This window comes from Perognathus longimembris, chromosome 1 (genome assembly GCF_023159225.1).
Source record: "Perognathus longimembris pacificus isolate PPM17 chromosome 1, ASM2315922v1, whole genome shotgun sequence".
NCBI lineage: Eukaryota > Metazoa > Chordata > Mammalia > Rodentia > Heteromyidae > Perognathus > Perognathus longimembris.
In genome coordinates, this window is record NC_063161.1 from 98,035,389 (window position 1) to 98,056,460 (window position 21,072).

Consider the following 21,072-nt stretch of genomic DNA (forward strand, 5'->3'; position numbering starts at 1 on the left):
AACATTTGGCTTCAGATCGTTTATTTCCTGCCTAAGTTAGCAGTATTCCCATTACCGATTGTTGTAGGGGGATTCTAAGTTCTCTGAGTGTTATAACTTAAGATTTCTAACATCTCCATGTAACTTTAACCAAAGTCTCTATTTTAGGTACAAAAGATATTCACAGTACTCTCACATTTAAAAATATAGTTTTCTACCTGGCCTATGGATGAAGAATTCTATGTGAAACCATTGTATCAATTTTCTGGGCTTCTTTCTAAACACTCTGGCTCTACCAAAACTCTACTCTGAAACTAGTTTTTTTTAAATAAAAGACTTCCCAGGAAACCTAGGTAAGTTATGTGAAAAGTTATTCAGAGAAGGGCCTTATACAAGGAAAGAAATTTTGTAACATCAGAAGGAATGAGAGAATAAACTTCCCAGGCTGTGGGGCAATAGATCAGGTAGGGCTGGGAACAGTCACCTTGCCACTCTGTGGCCAGTATTATGGACTCTCTCTGACTGGGGAGACATTCAGAAGGAGACACCATTAATTTCTAGTAGGTATCACAAAATAAACAATGGGGCTTGTTTCCCATAATACTAAAACCCCAGAGTTCCTCACTCTGAGTGATAGCATGTCTCAAGAATTACGAAGACCAGAATCAAAGGATTTGCTTCAGCACATGTCTTCAGTACAGATATATGTGTTTGAGTTGGGAGTGATGGGCAGTGGGGTCAAGCTGAAGTTGTTGGTGAGGCAGACAGCCATATAGGCAGGTGCATCTACGGCAACAGATGCCCAGTGTCTTGAGACGCAGACCCTGCTACTGTGTGGAGACTTACTCGTATGCATTGAAGAGCTAGTAGTATCTCATTGCACAGAAATTGTATGATTTTTCTTAGAGACCAACTAAACAAGAGAGTCATTCATAGATTTTCAGCAGTACAGAATGGAAATCAATTTTGAATCTCATTACATACAGCTTACCCATATGGTAAGATGTGTTTTACATGTGTGTGTGACATATGTTGCTATATTTCCTCTGGGAAGCATTATTTCTGATCTCGCTGACATATGACTAAAAACGTTCAAAAGTGGATGAACAATAAGTATTTGATGGCATTCTTACTACCATTTCTCTAAAAGCAATTTTGATGAGCTCTAGGGTGACAACAGGGACCAAACTATGAAATAAACATTTCCCAGGAAGTCCCTGGTTCCTTGACCAGGAATAGGATTACAAGGCTAATGTCACATCAGGCATTACGTACAGGCTATTGTGTTTGTACCTCCTGAGCTGGAATGAAGACAGAGAATTTAAGAATAAAATTTGAAAATAAAAATTTGAGAATAAAATATGACCTTGTAATTCAAGAAACAGTAGGCAGAGACTGGGAAGATGGTAGCTAGAGGGCCAGTATAGGAAAAAAAATTCTTTGAATCTAATCTAATCTCAACAGGAAAATCTGTGCACAGTGGTACATGCATCTTAGCCCAGCTGTGACAGGAAGCATAAGAGGAAGATCATGGTCTGTGCCGGTCTGGGCTAAAATTAATACCCTAACTGAAAAAATAACTAGAACAATAAGGATTACAAGCTCGATTCAAGTGGTAGAGTGCCTGCCTAGCAAGCATGAACCCCGAGTTCAAACATTAGTACCACAAAACTTTCCTTGCCATGTATACATAAAAATACATTGAAAATAGCTGATCTTCAGTACCATACACACAGCCCCTACCGCCCCCCCCCCCCCCGCCCACAGAGCAAGCGAGGGAGAGGGAGAGACAGACAGACAGACAGAGACTGAGGGACACATAGAGAGACAGAGAACCTGCATGAAAGCTTTTCTAAAAAAGTTATGAAGATTTATAGGTCAAGGGGAAAATGGTTGTAGGCCAAAGACAAATGGTATAAATAAGACAACGAAAATAGGCAGGCTTTCAAAGAGAATCTAATCAGTAAAATTCACAGGAGTGAAAACTAATTATAATGTATCTGTTAGAATAATTATCTGAAGTAGCAACTGATATCAGTTATTTAAATATCAATCACCAGAGCAGATTTTGTAACTATCAGTAGAAAGCTGCCGAGTCAAATCACATTTCCTGAAGCTAAATTTATAATCGTTATCAAACTTGGAACTATTGCTGTGCTCCTACGCTTTATAAGAGACACAAGGCATTTGCCACTGTCGCTAGGAGACAAATGTTTACATCACACATTTCTGTAGGAGGAAGGAAAATTACAGATCTCTTACCAAGTAATCGTCAGGCTTGATACCAAAAAGTTCTCTGAAGTACCGGAATGCTAGTGGAGCATATGTCTTGAATCTAAAGTCTGGGTAGTGATGTGCTGGGGTCAGATTGCTCCCTTCACTGTAGTTTATATATATATATATATATAAAGGAGGTAGAGAGAGAAAGAATATTAGCAAAGACAATTTTGACTTCAAATTCTAACTAGATCTAGAATTTGATCCTAGAACTGGTCCTGGCCTAAAATTCAAAAATTCAAGGGCCAATCAGGCAAAATAGATACTAACTTGGGGATAGGCTTACTCGTACAGGTTTTGTTGCCCAATCACAGTATGCCTAGTCTGGTCATTCTCTATGGTTCGCCCACACCTTTCTCATTCTTGGAAAAACCATCTTGTCTTCTCTGGAGAAATCATACTGTAATGCTTTAATAAGATCCAGGGGTTTATTGTGCAGAAAGATTTCAAAAATATATTCTTTGGCCATGAAATCTGAAAACTAGATAGATGCTTGCAATAAGGGAAATCATTCTCAAACAATCCCACCAACCAGAGACACATCACCTCTGAAACAGATGGGACTTTAGTCTGAATCCTTTCTTATAGCTAAGTTTTTTGGACTTTAAATATTTGACTTATATTCCTAAATATATTACCAGCTTTGTTTTTCCTTTCCTAATTTTTTGCATACTATTCATGATAAATAAATGATATAAAACAATCCATGAATATCCACAACCCTAGAATCCAGATTAAGAAGTCAAACATCATCGACCCAGGTGAATTCTCTTCCATACCGATCATATCCCCAGGGCATCCAATGGCCTGAGTGTGTGTGTGCGTGTGTGTGTGTGTGTGTGTGTGTGTGTGTGTGTGTGTGTGTGTGTGTGTGTGTTTCAGGCCCAGGGCTTGAACTCAGGACCTGGGTAATGTCCTTAAGCTTTTTTGCTGAAGGCTAGGGCACTACCATCTGAGTCACAGTTACACTCCTGACTTTTTGGTCGTGGTTAATTAGAGATAAGGATCTCAGGGATTTTCTTGCCCAGGCTGGCTTCAGATCCTCAAATTTCTGTCTTGCTAGGATTACAGGCATGACCAGTGCTGAGCTTAAGTGATTACTTTAAGGCTAGAGCACACCCAGGCAGAGCACAAGATGTACTCATTGGGAGAGTGAGGCAGGAGCTCAGGCTGACTTTGAGGCCAGCAGGCACCTATCTCCATCTTTGTACAGAATGCCTCCCAAGCTGTCTGCTCACATTACCAGTTTGTCCAAGCAAGTGTTGCCAGATATTCTGATTGTATATGTGATGGTCAAGGAATATATCCGGACATTTCCTCACTTCTCATATTGGAATTGAGGAAGAGAAATACACTCAGCTGTAGGTCCCTTGGGATTGTCCAAGGGATGTTTCTAGAACTTATATATTACATGTAATAATATATAAATGTGCGCTATGTAGAAATAAGAAGTGAAAGAAAACAAAGAGGCTCAAAGTGACCTCTGTCATCCTTCTCCTTTGCAAGCAAGTGAAAATAATCCCACTGCCTAGCTTTGAAGGAGGTGGCTTTCACTGGGCTAAGCACTGTCTTATTGCTTCTGCTCTTTTTAAAATCCTTTTGTCTGTTTCATACAAGCTAAGAACCTCACTGTCTTTAGATTTTCTTCAGCAGACCAAGAAGTAGCACAAGATTCACCCACATGGTGTTATTCTTGTTCTTAGTTGGCCTTGAGTTCAGACACAGCATTAATTTGTATTTTTATATTTGGTTAATTCTTGGGTTGATCTTTGGCTTTCATTATAATAATTCCCCTAGGATTCACAGCTCCTGGCTTCTGTGTTTAATTCAGTCATGGTAGAAGCAGGAGAGTGTTAGGTTTCCTGAGACAGGCTGACAGTAAGACCCATAAACACATATAGATGCATCTGTCCACAGAGAAGAATAGCTCCAGATAGAAAAAAGGAACATTGCTTTCTTTCATTATACACTATAACAGCTGGGTTCAAAAGTCGCCACATCATAAAATTAAAAAAAAATAAATCAACACATTTAGCAAGCTTTGGGTCACATGAAGACAGGGATAATGGTGCCTGCTATCTTTGAGACTAAGGGCCTGCCTGTAATACTTCACAGAGGAATTACATGGTGAATATGTAACATATATGGATGAATAATGACATGCTCAGTTTACACAACCTCTAACTTCTCTCTATGTAGGGAAAGCAACATTCCTAGTGGCTCTTGTAAGTTAGGGCCCCACTACTGGTGGGTATTTTTCCCTGAGGGTATTTGGCCTTATCAAGAATATCTTCCTCTGACCCATGTTTAGACCCATTTGGACCATTTAGAGTCATCCTGGAATCCTGGGTATCACGCATGGTGATTAAGAACATGGATTTTACAGTTTGGAGAGACCTGAGTTCAATCTCCTTCTGGGTCACCTGCCAGATGTGTTCTTAGGTTCCAGACTAACCCTCAACAAATGAAGTGACAAATGACTAGAGGCATGAATGGAGCATGCCTAGACTCCATACATTCATTCCCTCAATACCATTGGATGTGCTGGGAGATCTGGCAATGGTAAACAGGCCAGAGTTCAACTCTGCATGTGAAGAAAGACTTTACTGTGTAGTTAAAGGAAAGGATAAAGAAAAAGACAAACTAGGAAGGAAAAAAATTGAATCTCTTAGTATAAAAAGTTCTACTAGCTGGGCACCAGTGGCTCATGCCTATAATCCGAACTATCCAAGGAGATTAAAAATTGAGGATACAGGTTTGAAGCCAGCCTGAGCAACGAAGTTTGCGACACTCTTCTCCGCCAAACTACCAGAAAAGCTAGAAGTGGAGCTGTGGATCAAGTGGTAGAGCCCTAGCCTTGAGTGAAAAAGAAGCTCAAGGATAGCACCCAGGCCCTGAGTTCAAGCCCCAGGACCAGCTCCCAGACCCCCAAAGTGATAGTAAACTGCAAAAAAAAAACAACCAAAAATTTCACTTAAAAATAGCCAGTATTATCAAGCACTTCATAGAAATGCATTAAGAACCCTGGAGATAAAAATATTGCCCCAAGTCCAGTCATTGTCACTCAACTCCAGTAATAAGCAAAAAAAGTCCTTTTTTGAAGACAAATACTGATTTTAAGTATGAATGTGTTCCTAAAAAATTTATCATCAGAGCCACAAAGCAATTTCTCTCATGTTCTTCAAGTGCATTATCTTTTTTATTTTGTAATTCATCTTCTTGGGAAAATACTGTCAGTTATGGTGATATTTCTAAATTAATACAGTTTAAAGAGATAATCTTTATGCTACTTCTTATCTTCCTATATGAAGATGGTAATGGTTTTTAAATGGTACTTGTCTTTTCTTTTTCTTTTCTTAATTTATCAGGACTGGGGCTTCAACTCAGGGTCTCTTGCTTGCTTGGCTTGCTTGCGCATGGCTGGCATTCTGTCACTTGAGCCATACCCCCAGATCAGTTGTTTGCTGGTTAATTGGAAAGAGAATCTCAGGGACTTTCTTGCTTGTGTTGGCTTCAAGCCTCAATCCTTTGATTTTAGCCTGAGTAGTTGGATTACAGACGTGAGCCAGCAGTGCCTAGCTCCAATGTTCTTTAAGTTTATGGCTTTGTGGCATTCATTCATACTATTGTACAATCATCAGCCCTATACATCTCCAGATATATTTGTTTTTATAATTTTTTTTATTCCTCCGCAGACTGATAACATATATGGGTAATTGGGTGATTTTTGCAAAGATAGCATCAGAACACAGTATTTCTGTATAGTTTCCTGAAGAAAATGTAAGCTAAAAGAAAAAAACAAAGGACTGAACATGGATATAAGGATGAAATTCTTGGTCCACCAGTCCACAATTTTAAATTAGGAATAGTAAAAAGCTTGCTTGGGTACTGTTTCATGGAAGCACTCTTCTAAGCCTGTGGCAGACATTACTCTGTGATTATTGCACCCTTTCCTCACTGAATTTCAAAATCCATCTCCATGGTCTTTCAGGCATTTATCACAACGAAGTACAAGTGACTCATAGTGGAAACACACGCATCACCTCCACATTTAAAAAAGATGCAAAAATCAGGTACTGGTGGCTCACACCTGTAATCATCACTACTCTGGAGGCTGATATTCGAGGATCACAGTTCAAAGCCAGTCTGGGAAGGCTCTTATCTCCAATAAACTACACAGAAAAAGCCAGAAGTGGTGCTGTGGCTCAAGTGGTAGAATGCTAGCCTTGAGCACGAATTTGGGACAGTGCCCAGGCCCTGAGTTAAAGCCTCAGGACCACCAAAAAAACAAGCAAGCCATCCCCTTACAATGGAAACCAAGTACATGGTATGGCAGCCAAAGGGCCAACATGAACTCCAGGACTTGTAAGGAAGCCCATGATAGGAGAGTCCTTTAATGTGAGGATGTCACAGTGAAGATTTGTTAGCATGGGAATGGCCACAAATAACAAAGTTCTTACCTGGGTAGGAATACACTTTCTACTACGTAGAAATCTTGCATAAGAACATCTCGTTCTGGCTTGGATGTGAGGTTCCCCACTGTGTAGCCAATTCCCAGCTGGATAGCGCCTTTAATAGCAGATGATGCAGTCTGCAAAGAAACAAAGGGCTCCACATTAGCCTCTATGGCCAGGCATCAGTCAAGGTCACCAGCAGTACCTCATGAGGGTATAGTTTCATTTTCTGCCTTGTTCCTAGACAGTAATGACACTGGGCTTGGAAAGCTGGCAAGTTGCTCCTTTTGGTGGAAAATCTGCTCTGAAATATTATGGATCCTTCTCATGAAATTGTGTGTGTGTGTGTGTGAGTGTGTGTGTGTGTGTGAGAGAGAGAGAGAGAGAGAGCACATCAGAGAGAAAGAGAGAGATGGGGAGAGAATTGAGAGGGAGAAAGAGAGAGAGAGACGGGGGGGGGGGGAGAGAATCTCTCCTACAGAGGTTTTTTGTTGTTGTTGTTTGTTTTATTTTTAAGGCCAAATGCAAAATAGTCACCTTTCTTTAAGAACTCAGAAATTTGGTGGAATACTTTTAATACATAGGATAATTATTCTTATCCAAAGAGAAATGACATAGACTATATTTTTTTCTAAAAAGTCAGACTTTGTGTAACCTGTTTATGGATCAGCAAGATTATTTTATCTCTATAAGAAATAAAAGAGTAAAAAATAATTATTGGTGTCTTCGGTGTTTAACCAAAATTTAATTAAGAAATTTCTTACTAGTTTTTCTAAGGATTCGCAATAAAAAATTTCCTACATTGACTTGTGACAAAACAAATAGCCTTGAAACATAGTTATTTTCAATTACTACTTTTCTAATATCTCTATAATTGAACGGATGCAGGGTTAACTTAGAGAATAACTGTCATGTGTATATGTAAACATACATGGGTACGTGTGTATATAAGCACGTGAATATACATACACATATAAATACACACACATATATATAACTATACATAAAAACTATATATAACTACATATATATATAACTATATATATACATATAAAACTATGTTCTTTTTGGTGAGTCTGGTGATTGAACAAAAGGCCTTGTAAAATATACATATATATTTGTGTATGTGTGTGTGTGTATAGTTTCAACCAAATAACAGGACAAATTATAGAATAATTCAACTTAAGAAAATTAGAGGAGGCTGGGAATATGGCCTAGTGGTAAAGTACTCGCCTCATATACATGAAGCCCTGGGTTTGATTCCTTAGCACCACATATATAGAAAAAAAAAGAAAGAAAATTAGAGTACCTGGGCACTGGTGGCTCATGCCTGTAATCCTAACTATATAGGAGATTGAGAGATCGTGGTTGGAAGCCACATGGCAGAAAAGTCCATGAGACTCATCTCCAATAAACTAGTCCAAAAAAGTCAGAAGTGGAGCTGTGGATCAAGTGGTAGAGCAAGCAATAGTATTGAGAAAAAGAAGCTTAGGACAGTACCCAGGCCTGAGTTCAAGCCTGAAGACTGTACACCCCCCCACTCCACATACATACACATAAAAGAAATTTAAAACAAATTCTTCTTGGTGGTGAAGGGTATCATCTTGCAATGCAAATGCAGTACCACAAACAGTAGAAACAAATCAGTGCTTGAATCAGCAGTTTTTCACTTGGGACATTTGTGCTGTCTGTAGACTCTTTTGGGTCCCACACCAGTGGTGGTAGTGCTATAAATGGCATTCAGAGGCCAAGGATGCTGCTAACTGCTCTACAATGCACAAGACCGCCCACTCCACAAAGAATTACCCAGCCCCAAATATCAGTACTTCCAAGGTTGAGGAAACCTGATTTAAATGAATATAATAAAGATAACCCATTTTTAAATTAAAAAAGACCTTATTTTTTCATTCAATATGCTTGTTTTTCATATCCAAGATTCATCCTCCATTCCTTCCATGCTCCATTGCTTTTTTATTTCTTCACACCTTTATTTATTTATTTGGTGGTACTGGGTTTGGATTTAGGGCCTTTCACTTGCTAGAAAGGCACCCCACTACTTGAACCATACTGCTAGCTCCCTTTATTTGCTTCAGTTATTTTTCAGATAGGGCATCTCACTTTTTTGGTGGGGGAGGGGTCTGAGGTTGGTCTCAGATCATGACCCTCCAACTTACATTTCCTGAGTAGCGGGGATGACAGGGCCACCCTACTAGGTCTGGCTTATCTCTTAAGATGAGATCTCACTCATTTTTGCCCAGGCTATCACCAGTGATCCTTCTGATCTTCACTTCATGAGTAGCTGGCATCATAGGCATGCCAACACATCTAATCATCATGGTTTTAACACCAAAGAACAATGTTTTCTTTCTTGAAAAACATTTCTCATGAGCTGGGTGCTGGTTGCTTACTCCTGTAGTGCTATCTATTCAGGAGGCTGAGATCTGAGGATTGCGGTTCAAAGGCAGCCCAGGCAAGAAAGTCCATGATACTCTTATCTCCAATTAAAGCACCAGAAAACTGCAAGTGGAGCTATGGCCCAAAGTGGTAAAGCACTAGCCTTGACAAAAGCTTGGGGACAGCACACAGGCCCCAAATTCAAGCCCCATGACCACCACCACCACCAACAGCAACAACAAAATTCTTTTGATTTCTATGATAAGACCTGATCTTGGGACCATTCCCAGTTTTTCTGATGATGTCTTCTGTCATTTCCACAAAGATTGCTATTCCATTATTTCAAAGTTGCTAAAAGTTTGATTCTTGATCCTTGGACTCCTTAAATACCTATCCTGGTACTTAAGGAGTTAGTAGTCAATAGCTTCCCATAGTGATTTAGCACATGACTCAGATTTTTGCACTCTATTTGGATGTATTCTGCCACCACACAGAGAACATTTAGAGTAATATCTTACATGTCACCACCCCACTTCCAGGACTGTCATCCTTTCCCAAGGCTCTGCCATCCTCAATGACAAGAGCTTGAACTCCAAAGAAACCATATTTAGTACAGGGTTAGGTCCTGACTCCCTTGAAGTGGCCACACTGAATCAGCACTGTTCCCCTACCACCATATAACCAATAACAACATGTCATCATTTAAGCATACATTATGCTAAGGACAAGTCTAAGGGCAAGTACCCTCATCTTTGGCCATGCAGACAGTTAGAAACATGTCTTGGTGGCTTTCTTCTCTCACACACCTCTGATGTAAAATCCTAGGGCAGGAAGATGCAAAAGATTGAGATTTAAGCCATGATGTATTTACCACTTAAAAAAAAAAGTCTGCTCTTTTAATTCACCTCTCTCTTTTTTTTTTTTTGGCCAGTCCTGGACCTTGGACTCAGGGCCTGAGCACTGTCCCTGGCTTCCTTTTGCTCAAGGCTAGCACTCTGCCACTTGAGCCACAGCGCCACTTCTGGCCATTTTCTGTATATGTGGTGCTGGGGAATCAAACCTAGGGCCTCATGTATATGAGGCAGGCACTCTTGCCACTAGGCTATATCCCCAGCCCTTAATTCACCTCTCTCTTGAGCCCTGCAATGCCACCAATGAGCATCAGCAACCTTTTGTACCAGTAGCTCTGAATTCTAAAGGCAGAAATAGGTGTTCCTCATTGTAGCCTTGCATAAAAATCCCAAAGGCATCACTTTTCTCATATATCACCTGACTGGTATGGCATGAGCTGTGACAGCTGCGCTTTCCAGAGGACCTGGCATCCTGAAATGTTCTCTGCCAGTCCTGTCAACAGACTGAGGGTGGGCTCTTGAAGGGTTTTGCCCCCCTTGTGCCCTGTGCTTCTTTCTGCTTTCTAGAACTACTTGTATTCCAGCTTAGTTCACGGGATCACCAAAATAACCGTCATCTAGCACTTCTTGTGCTAGAACAACTTGTCAGGCAGAGAGAGTGTTCTGTTGTGCCTTGGTGTCCCTGTAGTTATTAGACTTTAGGGAGCTGGAGAATTGCTGGAGATGTTGGTAACATAGAGGAAAGAGGGATCACATTCCCAAATGTCTGACTCAGACAGTCTGTAGTGAGGCCCAATAATTCATTCTGTTCTAAGGTATTCTGAAAAAAAAAATCTTTGTCCTCTGAGATGAGATAAAGTTTGGGGATCCTGAAGGAATAAGATTTTGGAAAGCAACAACAAGTAAGCATGGTTGTACATGCTGGTAATCCTTGTTTGTCAGGAGTCAGAGGTGGGAGGATCAAGATTTGAGGACAGTAAGGGTAAAGTTAGGACATGACTCTATGGAAAATACAATTAGTAGCAAAAGGGATGAAGCATAGGTCTAGTGATAAAGACTTTGTCTAGCAAGTGTGGGGCTCTGAGTACAATCCCCAGTTGGGGTTTGGGGGGGGAGGGAGAAAAGAAAAGAGGATCCTATTGACATTCACTTAGTTAAAACAAAAAAGCAGACATAATAACATTGCTTTTCTTTCAGACTCTGTAGTTCAAGTGCTTGGATGGGAGAAATAATAGAAGAAGAAATAAGTTAATCATTCTTTTATTTTTGTACTTGAACTAAGAGTCTCTTCACACACTTGCTAGGCAAGTGGCTCTATCATTTGAGCCATGCCCTCAGCCCAGAAGTTAATCATTTTTCATGAGCTAATCTGAGCCAGGCACAATTAGAATTATCCTCTGTGGTAATTACAGCATGTAAACGTGGCACTCACTGAAGGGTACACACTGTTCTCAGTGCTTGCTGACTGTATTGGTGCTGATACACACTCACAACAAACCTGGGAAGCAGTATTACTGGCTGATCTGTCATTTGAAAAACCAACATCTATAGTGCCTCAGTGGCTGGATTTTGTTGTTGCTCTCATCCTGGTGCTTGAACTCAGAGCCTGAGCACTGTCCCTGAGCTTCTGTGTGTATGTGTATGAAATTTTCTATTGTTATTATAAAGGTGATACACACGGGGTAACAGTTACATAAGTTAGGTAAAGGGTAGATCTCTTTTTGGACAATGTTACCCCTTTCCTTGCTCTCTTATAGTTTTTCCCTTCTGTCCCTACCCAAAAGTTGGATAGTTCATTTTCAACATAGTTTCTAGTGAGAACTATTAGCTGCATTTGTTTGCCCTTTGTCCCTCCATTTCTTGGTCTTTCAAAGACTGATAAATGGACAAACAAGACAAAAAGAAAAGAAAAAAAAAGAAAAACCCCTCATTTCCATTTCCTGGAGTTTACTTTGATAAATATTGTTTTAAATAATCAGAGGCACAAAGGCATTGCACCTTTGTGTTCCTCCCCTAAGACTACCTTCATTGTGTATGACTACTTGAAGTCCTGTATAATTTGTCACATCCCCTAGAGCTCTACCTCTTGAGCAGCAGCTCTACTTCTAGCTTTTTGGTCGTTAATTGGAGATAAGAGTCTCCCAGACTTTGCTGCCCAGGCTGGTTTCCAACCATGATCCTCAAACCTCAGACTCTTGAGTAGATGGAATTGCAGGCATGACTACCAGCATTCAGCTCGGGCTGGAACTTTATGAGAACTGGTATGAGGCCACAAATGGAAAATCCCACACCTGATGTTTTGTGATGGGTCCCAACCAACACAAAACACAGGTGCATAGCAGTTTACTCAGTGTCCTCAATTCCATTGGCTGCAACACACAGACTTTGTACGTTTCACTTTAATATCAAATGACCTTCATTTTATGAATATAAGTTATTGGTAAAACTTAACTGAATTTTGTGTTTAAACTTGGGTCCTGCTCCCAAGATAATGCATTATGTACATGCACATATTCCAAAATCTGCAAAAAATCCATTTGATTTCTATTAGTTTGGCTAAGGGTTATTCATCCTGCCTCCTTATCATTTCCAGTCTCCTGCCTCAGAAAGGTTTAGCTACTTCCCCAAGGTCACACACACCTCTGTGAAGGGGTGGGACTAGCATCACACCTGGGGAGGATGGTGTGATAAAAAAGGTACACACTGCTGCCTCTAACATCAGAAGCTCTTTTCTTAGGCGACCCTCTCAAGGTTCCTGAAGAATAGTGTCAACCATTTTACAGGTGGGGACTTCCATCTCAGCAAGACTAGGTGACCTTCCCAAGCCTGTCTGTGGGTTTGGGCTAGAGTTTGATAGCCAGCCACAGGCTGCTTCCATGTCTGTTTTTGGTAGAAGTTGTCTTCCCCCCACCTGCATCCTGGGGCTTGAACTCAGGGCCTTGACATTATCCCTAAGTTCTTTTGTTCAAGGCTGGCACTCTACCATTGAACCACAGCTCTCCTTCTAGCTTTTTGCTGATTACTTGGAGATAAGAGTCTTCACACACTTTCTTGCCTGGGCTGGCTTTGAACCATGATCCTCAGATCTCAGCCTCCTTGAGTAGCTAGGATTACAGGCCAGAGCCACCCATGGGTGCTGGCAGAAGTTGTCTTTGAAGTCTTGAATGTTTGGTCTCCACAGAAGATGAGGCCCTGAGAGACATTCCTTTTGATAAAATGAGACAAAATATTTTACAGGCTTCTAATCATATACTCAACCATGAATAAACCAAAGAAAAGCTTATAAACCTCTTAGTAAACCAGAAGAAACCCCATTGTTAGCATGATGATTGGTAGCATGGGGTGTTATTCATGGAAGGTGATGTTTTGCTGGTCCAGCAGGGCTGATTCCTCAAAGGCTTCCCTTCCCCCTCCCTGTGAACACACAAGCCACTTTAACATGGGTACTTCGGGGTGTCATTACAGAGCAGGCTGTTTGCTTCTTGGAATTCTTGCTTCTGTTTACTGTGGCATGTGTTTTCCTAAGCCACCAACTGGAACTGGTCCAGTTGGCCCCCCTCATGTAAGGTTTTCCCACTGGACATGAGGCCCAGCTTCATGTTGCACAAGATGTGGTAAAACTGAACAAAGCACTTTGCAATCTTGCCTAGAGCAAGTGTCATCAGCAGACCAGTAAGTCATGATGATGACACAGGACATTCTGAGCCAAGTGCTGGTGGCAGCTCTTTTAGAACAGCTGTTCTATTCCTGTGAGATCTGAGCGATCAGGGGCTCCCTTCCTTTGCCGGGATTCCATCCATACACCAGCAAGGCTGCAGTGAGCCTCTCCTCCCTGCCCGGCCCCCTCCCCCCCCCCCCCCCCCCCCGCCCGCCTATGTACTCTGATCTCCTCTAATTTTCTCTGCCTGGCTTTGCATGTGCCCTAAAAGTGTTGTGATGTGCCCATCCCCCCTCTAATTCCACATGGACCCATGGACTTCTTCAACAGAAGTTTTATATGGGCTAAGATTGCAGAACATGGCAAAACAATCTATTTTTAATTCAGGACCTCACCAGGGCTAAGTGGAGGCTCTGTTGCTTGGATACCACAAACACCCCTGGAGCATGCCACAGTAAAAGGCAGGACAATACAACATCACAAGGCAAACCAAAGACCATAACCTTACAAGCTCCTCTTCATCAACCCTAACTTGTTTAGGTAGATGCTAAGAACATCAACTTGCATTTGTGTAACATGGTATAGTTTTCAAAGAACTCGCCTTTTCATTTTTTAACATGGTTTCCAACAGGTTAGGTCTTAATGCATGCTAGGCAAGTATTTTATCACTGAACTAAATCCAAGCTGTGAAAACACACACTCACACATCTATATCTATCTGTCTGTCTGTCTATCTATCTATCTCGTTGTTGGTACCAGCACTTGAACTTTGGACTTTGAGCTCTCATTCAGGTTTTTCTGCTCACAACTGCCCTACCACTTGAACCATGCTTTATCTTTATTTTATTTTGCCAGTCTTAGGCCTTGAACTCAGGGCCTAGGTGCTGTACCTTAGCTTTTGTGTTTCAGCCTAGCACTCTACCACTTGAGCCATGGCTCCACTTTTTTTTTGTGGTTAGAGATAAGAGTCTCACAGACTTTTCTGCCTGGGTTGGTTCTGGATCACAAACCTTAGATCTCAGCCTCCTGAGTAGCTAGGATTACAGATGTGAGTTACTGGTGCCCAGCATGCATTATCTTTGAACACCTCTATATAGTCATAACAGTTGTTACATGCCTACATTAAGACATGCCCATTGTATAGATTAAACAAACTGTGGCTCTGGGAGACTAAACTGATCAAAATACCTTGGCTAGTGTCTGCTACAGCCAGCAAGGATACTCTGCTCATCTAGAAGGCTCTTAGTTAAGTATTCTCACCATCTGATTAGCTTAACTGAGTTTTCTCTGCTGAGGAGGGGTCTGATACAAGCCAGGGAGCAATTGAATCATAGATAACTGTGAGGATTGTAACTGCATGACTAAAAGCCACTGGAAACTCACTATTAAGGAAGCAATGATCCTGACCACAGCGAGCTGTTAATGACCTTACAATGGATACAGGAAACTGCTTGCTCCAGTGCATTGTTTATAAAATTAGATCACTTAATATGCTATCTGATATTACTAGCTTTTAAAGAGAGTATTGAAATATTCAAGTTAAGTATTGAAACACCAGCTCCCTTCCCCCTCCTTATCCAAACAGATTATGGGAGTATACCCATCTAAGGGTGAATCTTTCAAAAGTATTAATCTGATCATGTCACTACATTGCTTGTAACTTTTAATGAATACTCAGCACTCTTGCTACAGAGCTATACACAACCTCACAGAACTTGATACTGGAAGCTCATCTTATACCCCCATCCCTTCTGCCTCTTGAGGTGTACACATGATACTAAAAAAAAAAATCACACCACAACAAGCAAAATACTCTGACATTGAACAAGCTGGTCTTACAAGTCCTTTAATCTCTTAACAAAGTTTTTGTTAGTATACATACTTCTTCAGGGATGGGGGTCCATTGCTTTCTCTTTTTCTCAGAAGGACCAATTTCCCCAAACTACTGACCTAGTGTCTAGTTTTAAATTAGACATCTTAATGGACAAGGGATCTTATATCACTTAATAAAAAAATGGTTCAGGGGATTGGTAATGTGGCTTAGCGGTAGAGTGCTCACCTTGCATGCATGGAGCCCTGGGTTCGCTTCCTCATAAGCACCACATAAACACATAAGCACCACATAAACAGAAAAAGCCAGAAGTGGTGCTGTGGCTCAAGTGGTAGAGTGCTAGCCTTGAGCAAAAAGAAGCTCAGGGACAGTGTACAGGCCCTGAGTCCAAGCCCCAGAACTGGCAACAACATCAACAACAACAAAATGGTTCAGTAGCTTGAAAGCAATCCATGTTTGGCCAAGGAGATCATATCCCATCCCTGTTTCTACAGTTAAAGTCCAGCTTCAGGTTCCCGTTCCTGTCCCTGAGCTATACTCAAGGAACTTCTTGTTTGTTCCTATGAGAAAACCAAGGAAAAAAAAGAAGGTTCCGTTGCATAAAACTGGTTGTTGAATGAGGGGACTGGGATGAAAGCCTATTGCCTTCCGAAATGAAGTGGTATCATGTCTTGCCTACTGGATGCTACAAAGCCAGCCTTTTCCAGGCAAAGATCCACTCCCAGCACAAAAGCAATGACAGGTTATATGGCCTCACACAGATGCAGGGAGGGGCTGGTTTTGCAGTTGCTTCCTGCTCTGCTTCATAAGAAAGAGCACAAATTCTAGTGGATAGTTTGCTGTATTCATTGCAAGCCAGAGATCTTGCTTCTTCATAAATCCACAATGATCCTATTTAAATCTGCCTTGTGATTCTTGGGCTTAATGGTGTTATTCCTCATTCTCCTCTTGGGACGCCTACCTATTCTACTAGATTCTCTTCTACCTTAGTCCTTCCAAACATGGCATTTGCTTGTTATAGCGGCTAATCGCTCCTAGTATGAGTAGACATTATGGGTTTCCTGTTCTTTTCATGTCTGGAAATGACTTTTTTAATACCGTTTTTGTCGCCACCTACATTTTCCAAAATAAGAATATTGGAACACCACTATAATGATGTCCTCTCATGTGTGGGCACAGATACTAAATGTTGTACAATTGCCATTGTGATGGGGTCATTGGGCACAAAACAAGCTTGGAAGATGCCTAAGACAAATCTACTTTCTCGTTTTCTCTTTTTTACTGGGAAACTTTTAAAGAAGATTCCAATGCACCTAATGTTAATGAAAGATGTGCTTCTCAATGTTTGATAGAAAATGCAGAACAAAGAAAAGGTGTCTTGTAGTTTCTTTTAAATCATCTCCACTGTATTTATATGACTGCCAGGGAAATAACATTCCTTCATTGGAAATGAAAAGCACATTAAGCAAACACTTCTCATCAGCACAAGTACTTTACTCTTAAGGTATTTGTAATAAGGCAGTGGTAAATTATGCACACTTAATTGCCCTTAAGAGAGACATGCCATCAATTGCAAGCAAAATTCTTGATTTAGAAGAGTGCAGCATTATGAATGCTACTACATTAGCTCTTTTAGAAATATTACAATTTAAACTAACAACATTCATCACAAAGGTGGCACAGTATAATATCCTTAATCCATTCCCACACACTAGGAAAGCAAATTTCACTTGTTTGTGTATTCAAATAAAAACAGCATTTATTTGATACAAATACAAATTTAGATTCAATGGGCAAAAGAAGAAAAGATTGATTTTTTTCTACTCTTCTAGAATCTACCCAAATCAAATTCCACTTAATCTTAGAATGTTTGATTTCCTGGTAAAAGAATTGTCAATTTTAAAGGTAAAACATGTTTATCAGTATGCTAAGCTTAGTTTTTGTTGAAATAATGCAAACATTTATAGCAGATGTAGCTAGCTACTCCCAACGTTTATTCTTCCTTATTTAGCATCTGTTCTCAATGAAGGTCGAATCTGCACCCCAAGCACCATCTGCCCTGTCTTCCTGCTCAAACTCTTGCTGCATATAAAGACAGACAGACAGACAAACAGACAGATAGCATAGGACCTGTGGAGAAACATAGTGCATGGGAACATCAGTAGTATACAAGATCTTGTGACATCTTTTATTGCTACCCTGAGAAATCTCAGACCTTTCTCATTCCAGCTACTGACTTTTCAGTTTTAAAAAGGAGAGGAAGTAGTGTAAACAACCCTAAATATCCAGCACAGGAAATAACCCAGCGTCTCTCAGTGCTCTGACAGAGGTTCGCAGAGCCACTGGTCACCCTTCAGTACAGTTACTTAATTCAAGTGGTAAACTATAAAAGCCGAGAGCTCAACTGCTATCCATTTATCAAAATTCAATGAAAACAGAAGTGAAGCTTCTTACTTGGAGAGCCAGGATGACTGGAATTTTTTTTTCATTTGTGATTAAATTTGAATTAGTCACTCAAATTGTTTACAACTAAGCTTGATCTATCAAAAAAAACAACAGATATAATGAGGAATTTAATAAATGGAATAGAAGCCGGCCTAAAAGTAATAAAACTAGCTTTGCCCTGCTTTCAAATCTCTACTTATTTATTTTCTTCCTTTTTATATTTTAAATTCTCTCGATAATAGATGAAAAATAACACATTTCAGACATACATAACATATGTATCATATCGTGTACATAATTTACATTCTAGGACATGGGATAAGTAGTATTTATGGAGTAGGAAGGCAAAACTCAGGGATATAAGATTTTGAGGAAAGGGTAGGTTGTGACTGCTAAATTAGAATCACATACAAGACAAAAATAATTGTAAATGGAAAAAAACAGTGACACATAGACTGACAATGAGAGCTATCACTGCTGGCGACATTCCTTTTTATATCTTGAATCTCTTTTCCATGTACTGCCCCTAACTATCTGTTTGGACACATAACCAGAAGATGTAAGGATTAAGGAACCAAGGAAGGGGATCAAAGGTGAGAATAATGACTTCTTTCTAAATGCCTATGGCTAACATTTCTTTTCTGAAAGAATGGGAAGGGAGAATAACCTTTTCTTAAAGTCAAAGTATTTAAATGGTTGTGGTAGCCACTATTTAACAGCATTATGAAACCACTCTGGTAGCTTTGGCTATACCTAGGAAAAGCCATAGAAAAACAGTGCCAGGAGAATGTCAAACAAAAAAAGACCCAAGGCTGGGGTGCAAGTGGCTCACTTCTGTTCTTCTAGTTACACGGAAGACTGAGATCTGAGGGTCATGATTCAAAGCCAACCCATGCAGAAAAGTCTATGAGGTTCTAATTTCTAGTTTACCACTAAAAAGACATAAGTGGAGGTGTGGCTCAAGTGTCAAAGCACCAGCTTTTAGAGAAAAAGCTAAGGGGCAGGACCCAGGCTCTGAATTCAAGACCCAGTACTTGCACCAAAGCACAACAAAAAGACCCAAGATACTTGGGTCTTTAATACTTGCATTATTTTTTGTCTGAAGTGGGTTTAAAACTTGGAATTTAAGTACTTCTTAGAGTAATTGCATGTATAGGGTCATGTAGGATTGAGTTGGCAAGGTTTGTTAGTTTACCTATTACCTCCACAGGTGAGATTGTACTTGCGAAAGATAAATTTGGGATCACTTTTCACAAAAAGAGTAGCAAATGCATGGAACATTTCCTAAAAGTATACAGATTGATATAACAGATCCATTTACATATGTTCTCAAGACTCTCCATAACTGGTACATGGTGTCAAAACTGGGGGGATAATTTCAAGTATTTTGCACACTTTCAAGTCTGAATCAAGCATTCTTTGCCTACGTACCCTCTATGTGTTACAATTACAGGCTATAATATGGTCAAGATAAGATGTTCCCGGCTGGGAATGTGGCTTAGCGGTAGAGTGCTTGCCTTGCATGGATGAAGCCCTGGGTTCAATTCCTCAGTACCATATACAGAAAAAGCCGGAAGTGGCACTGTGGCTCAAGAAAAAGATGTTCCAGAACTCCCATTATACATTCTCCCTTAAAACTTGGGATTACAGTTTTTCAAACAATGTTTCTTGAACTTGGACATTTAGACAAACATTCAGGTTAGGTAGGCCTTTAGGCCTCTCCATCTGTAGCACCTCCCTTATCTCCCAGCTGGCTGCCATTTCCTCCCTGGCCTTGAGGATACTGTCCAACCTCCCTCCTTCATGGCTTTTCAGATGAGTATGTTTAATTTCTAAAGGTGATGATCAGCCCTATTGTAAGGAAAGCACCTTGGGACCTTGGAAGAAGAGCACAACCCGACCCCAGCTGGACACCCAGGTTACATAGGGAGAAGAGCCCAAGGTTCTGCCCCAGGCCTTGATCCCTTCTACCAACCAGCTTTGTGACCAAAACATAGAAAAAGAGACCAGGAAGTTTCCCCAGTGACTGCTGTCCTCATTGAATGAGCCCCACCATATGATTTGGCAAATCTGGACAAATTAATATGGTGGACCCACCACAACTGGCAGAATAATCTGAGCTTCAGGCATTTTCTTTCACCAGTGGCTGTGTGGTGCTGAAAAAGGGGCTGTCACATAGAGGTTTCGGTTTCCTTCTCTAAAATGGACATTTCTTCCACATAGTAAATACTATTATGTCTACTTTCTGATTTATTTTTCAGTGTTTGCAGTCACCTACTGGAAGATATTTGTTTTGTTAGGTTTAACATAATTTCATTCTACCATTTTCTGTATGTAGGGGAGCACTGGTACTGGAGTTTGAATTTATGCTTGCTTGGATGATACTTTTCCATTCCATGCCTCCAGCCTTGCTTTTTGTTGGTTCTTTGGGAGACCAAGTCTAGTGAACTTTACTGTATCAGCTGGTCTCAAACCACAATCCTCAGAGTCTCAGTCTCTTGAGGGGCTACAATTGTAGGTATAAGCCACTGGCACCTGGCTCTATGCTTGTTCTAAATTTATTTTTTCCTTCCCGTTATAGTTGTTCTACCAAAACCACAAAAGAAAGCGGCTCAATTTTGCCATCTTTGGATGACAGCTTCAAATTTTAAAACATTTATTTCTATTTTTTTTTGTGTGTTCTTGGGGTTTAAACTCAGAATCTCATGCTTGGTGAGCAGATGCCTCTACTCCCTTTTTTTTCATTGTTTTTTTTTAATTTTTTTTTTTTTTGCCAGTCCTGGGGCTTGAATTCAGGCCCTGAGCACTGTCCCTGGCTTCTTTTTGCTCAAGGCTAGCACTCTACCACTTTAGCCACAGCACCACTTCTGGCGTTTTCTATATATGTGGTGCTGAAGAATCAAACCCAGGGCTTCATGTATGTGAGGCAAGCACTCTACCAGTAGGCCATATTCCCAGCCCTGCCCTGGTTATTTTTAAGATAGGGTCTCATTCCTGTCTAGGCACATACCTCAACTGCTGTCCTATATTTTACTTTCTGCTATAACTCTGAGATGACAGGTATATACCACCATGCACAGACTTTTCAGTTGAGATGGAATCTCACAAACCTTTCTGCCCACGCTGGCATAGAGCCACTCTCCTCTTGAGCTCATCCTCCTAAGCAGCCAGGATAGTGCACAC

At 40.6% G+C, this 21,072-nt stretch overlaps 1 protein-coding gene across 2 annotated transcripts in view; it reads right to left on the reverse strand.

Moving 5' to 3' along the window:
• Positions 1-21,072, reverse strand: part of Pip5k1b (phosphatidylinositol-4-phosphate 5-kinase type 1 beta) — a 250,200-nt gene that overhangs the window by 96,797 nt on the left and 132,331 nt on the right. For both annotated transcript variants that reach the window (XM_048332891.1, XM_048332901.1), the window contains 2 exons: positions 6,717-6,847; positions 2,242-2,359 (listed from right to left, as the gene is read on the reverse strand). In XM_048332891.1, the coding sequence (XP_048188848.1) occupies positions 2,242-2,359; positions 6,717-6,847 (249 nt within the window). The remainder of the gene's footprint in view (positions 1-2,241; positions 2,360-6,716; positions 6,848-21,072) is intronic.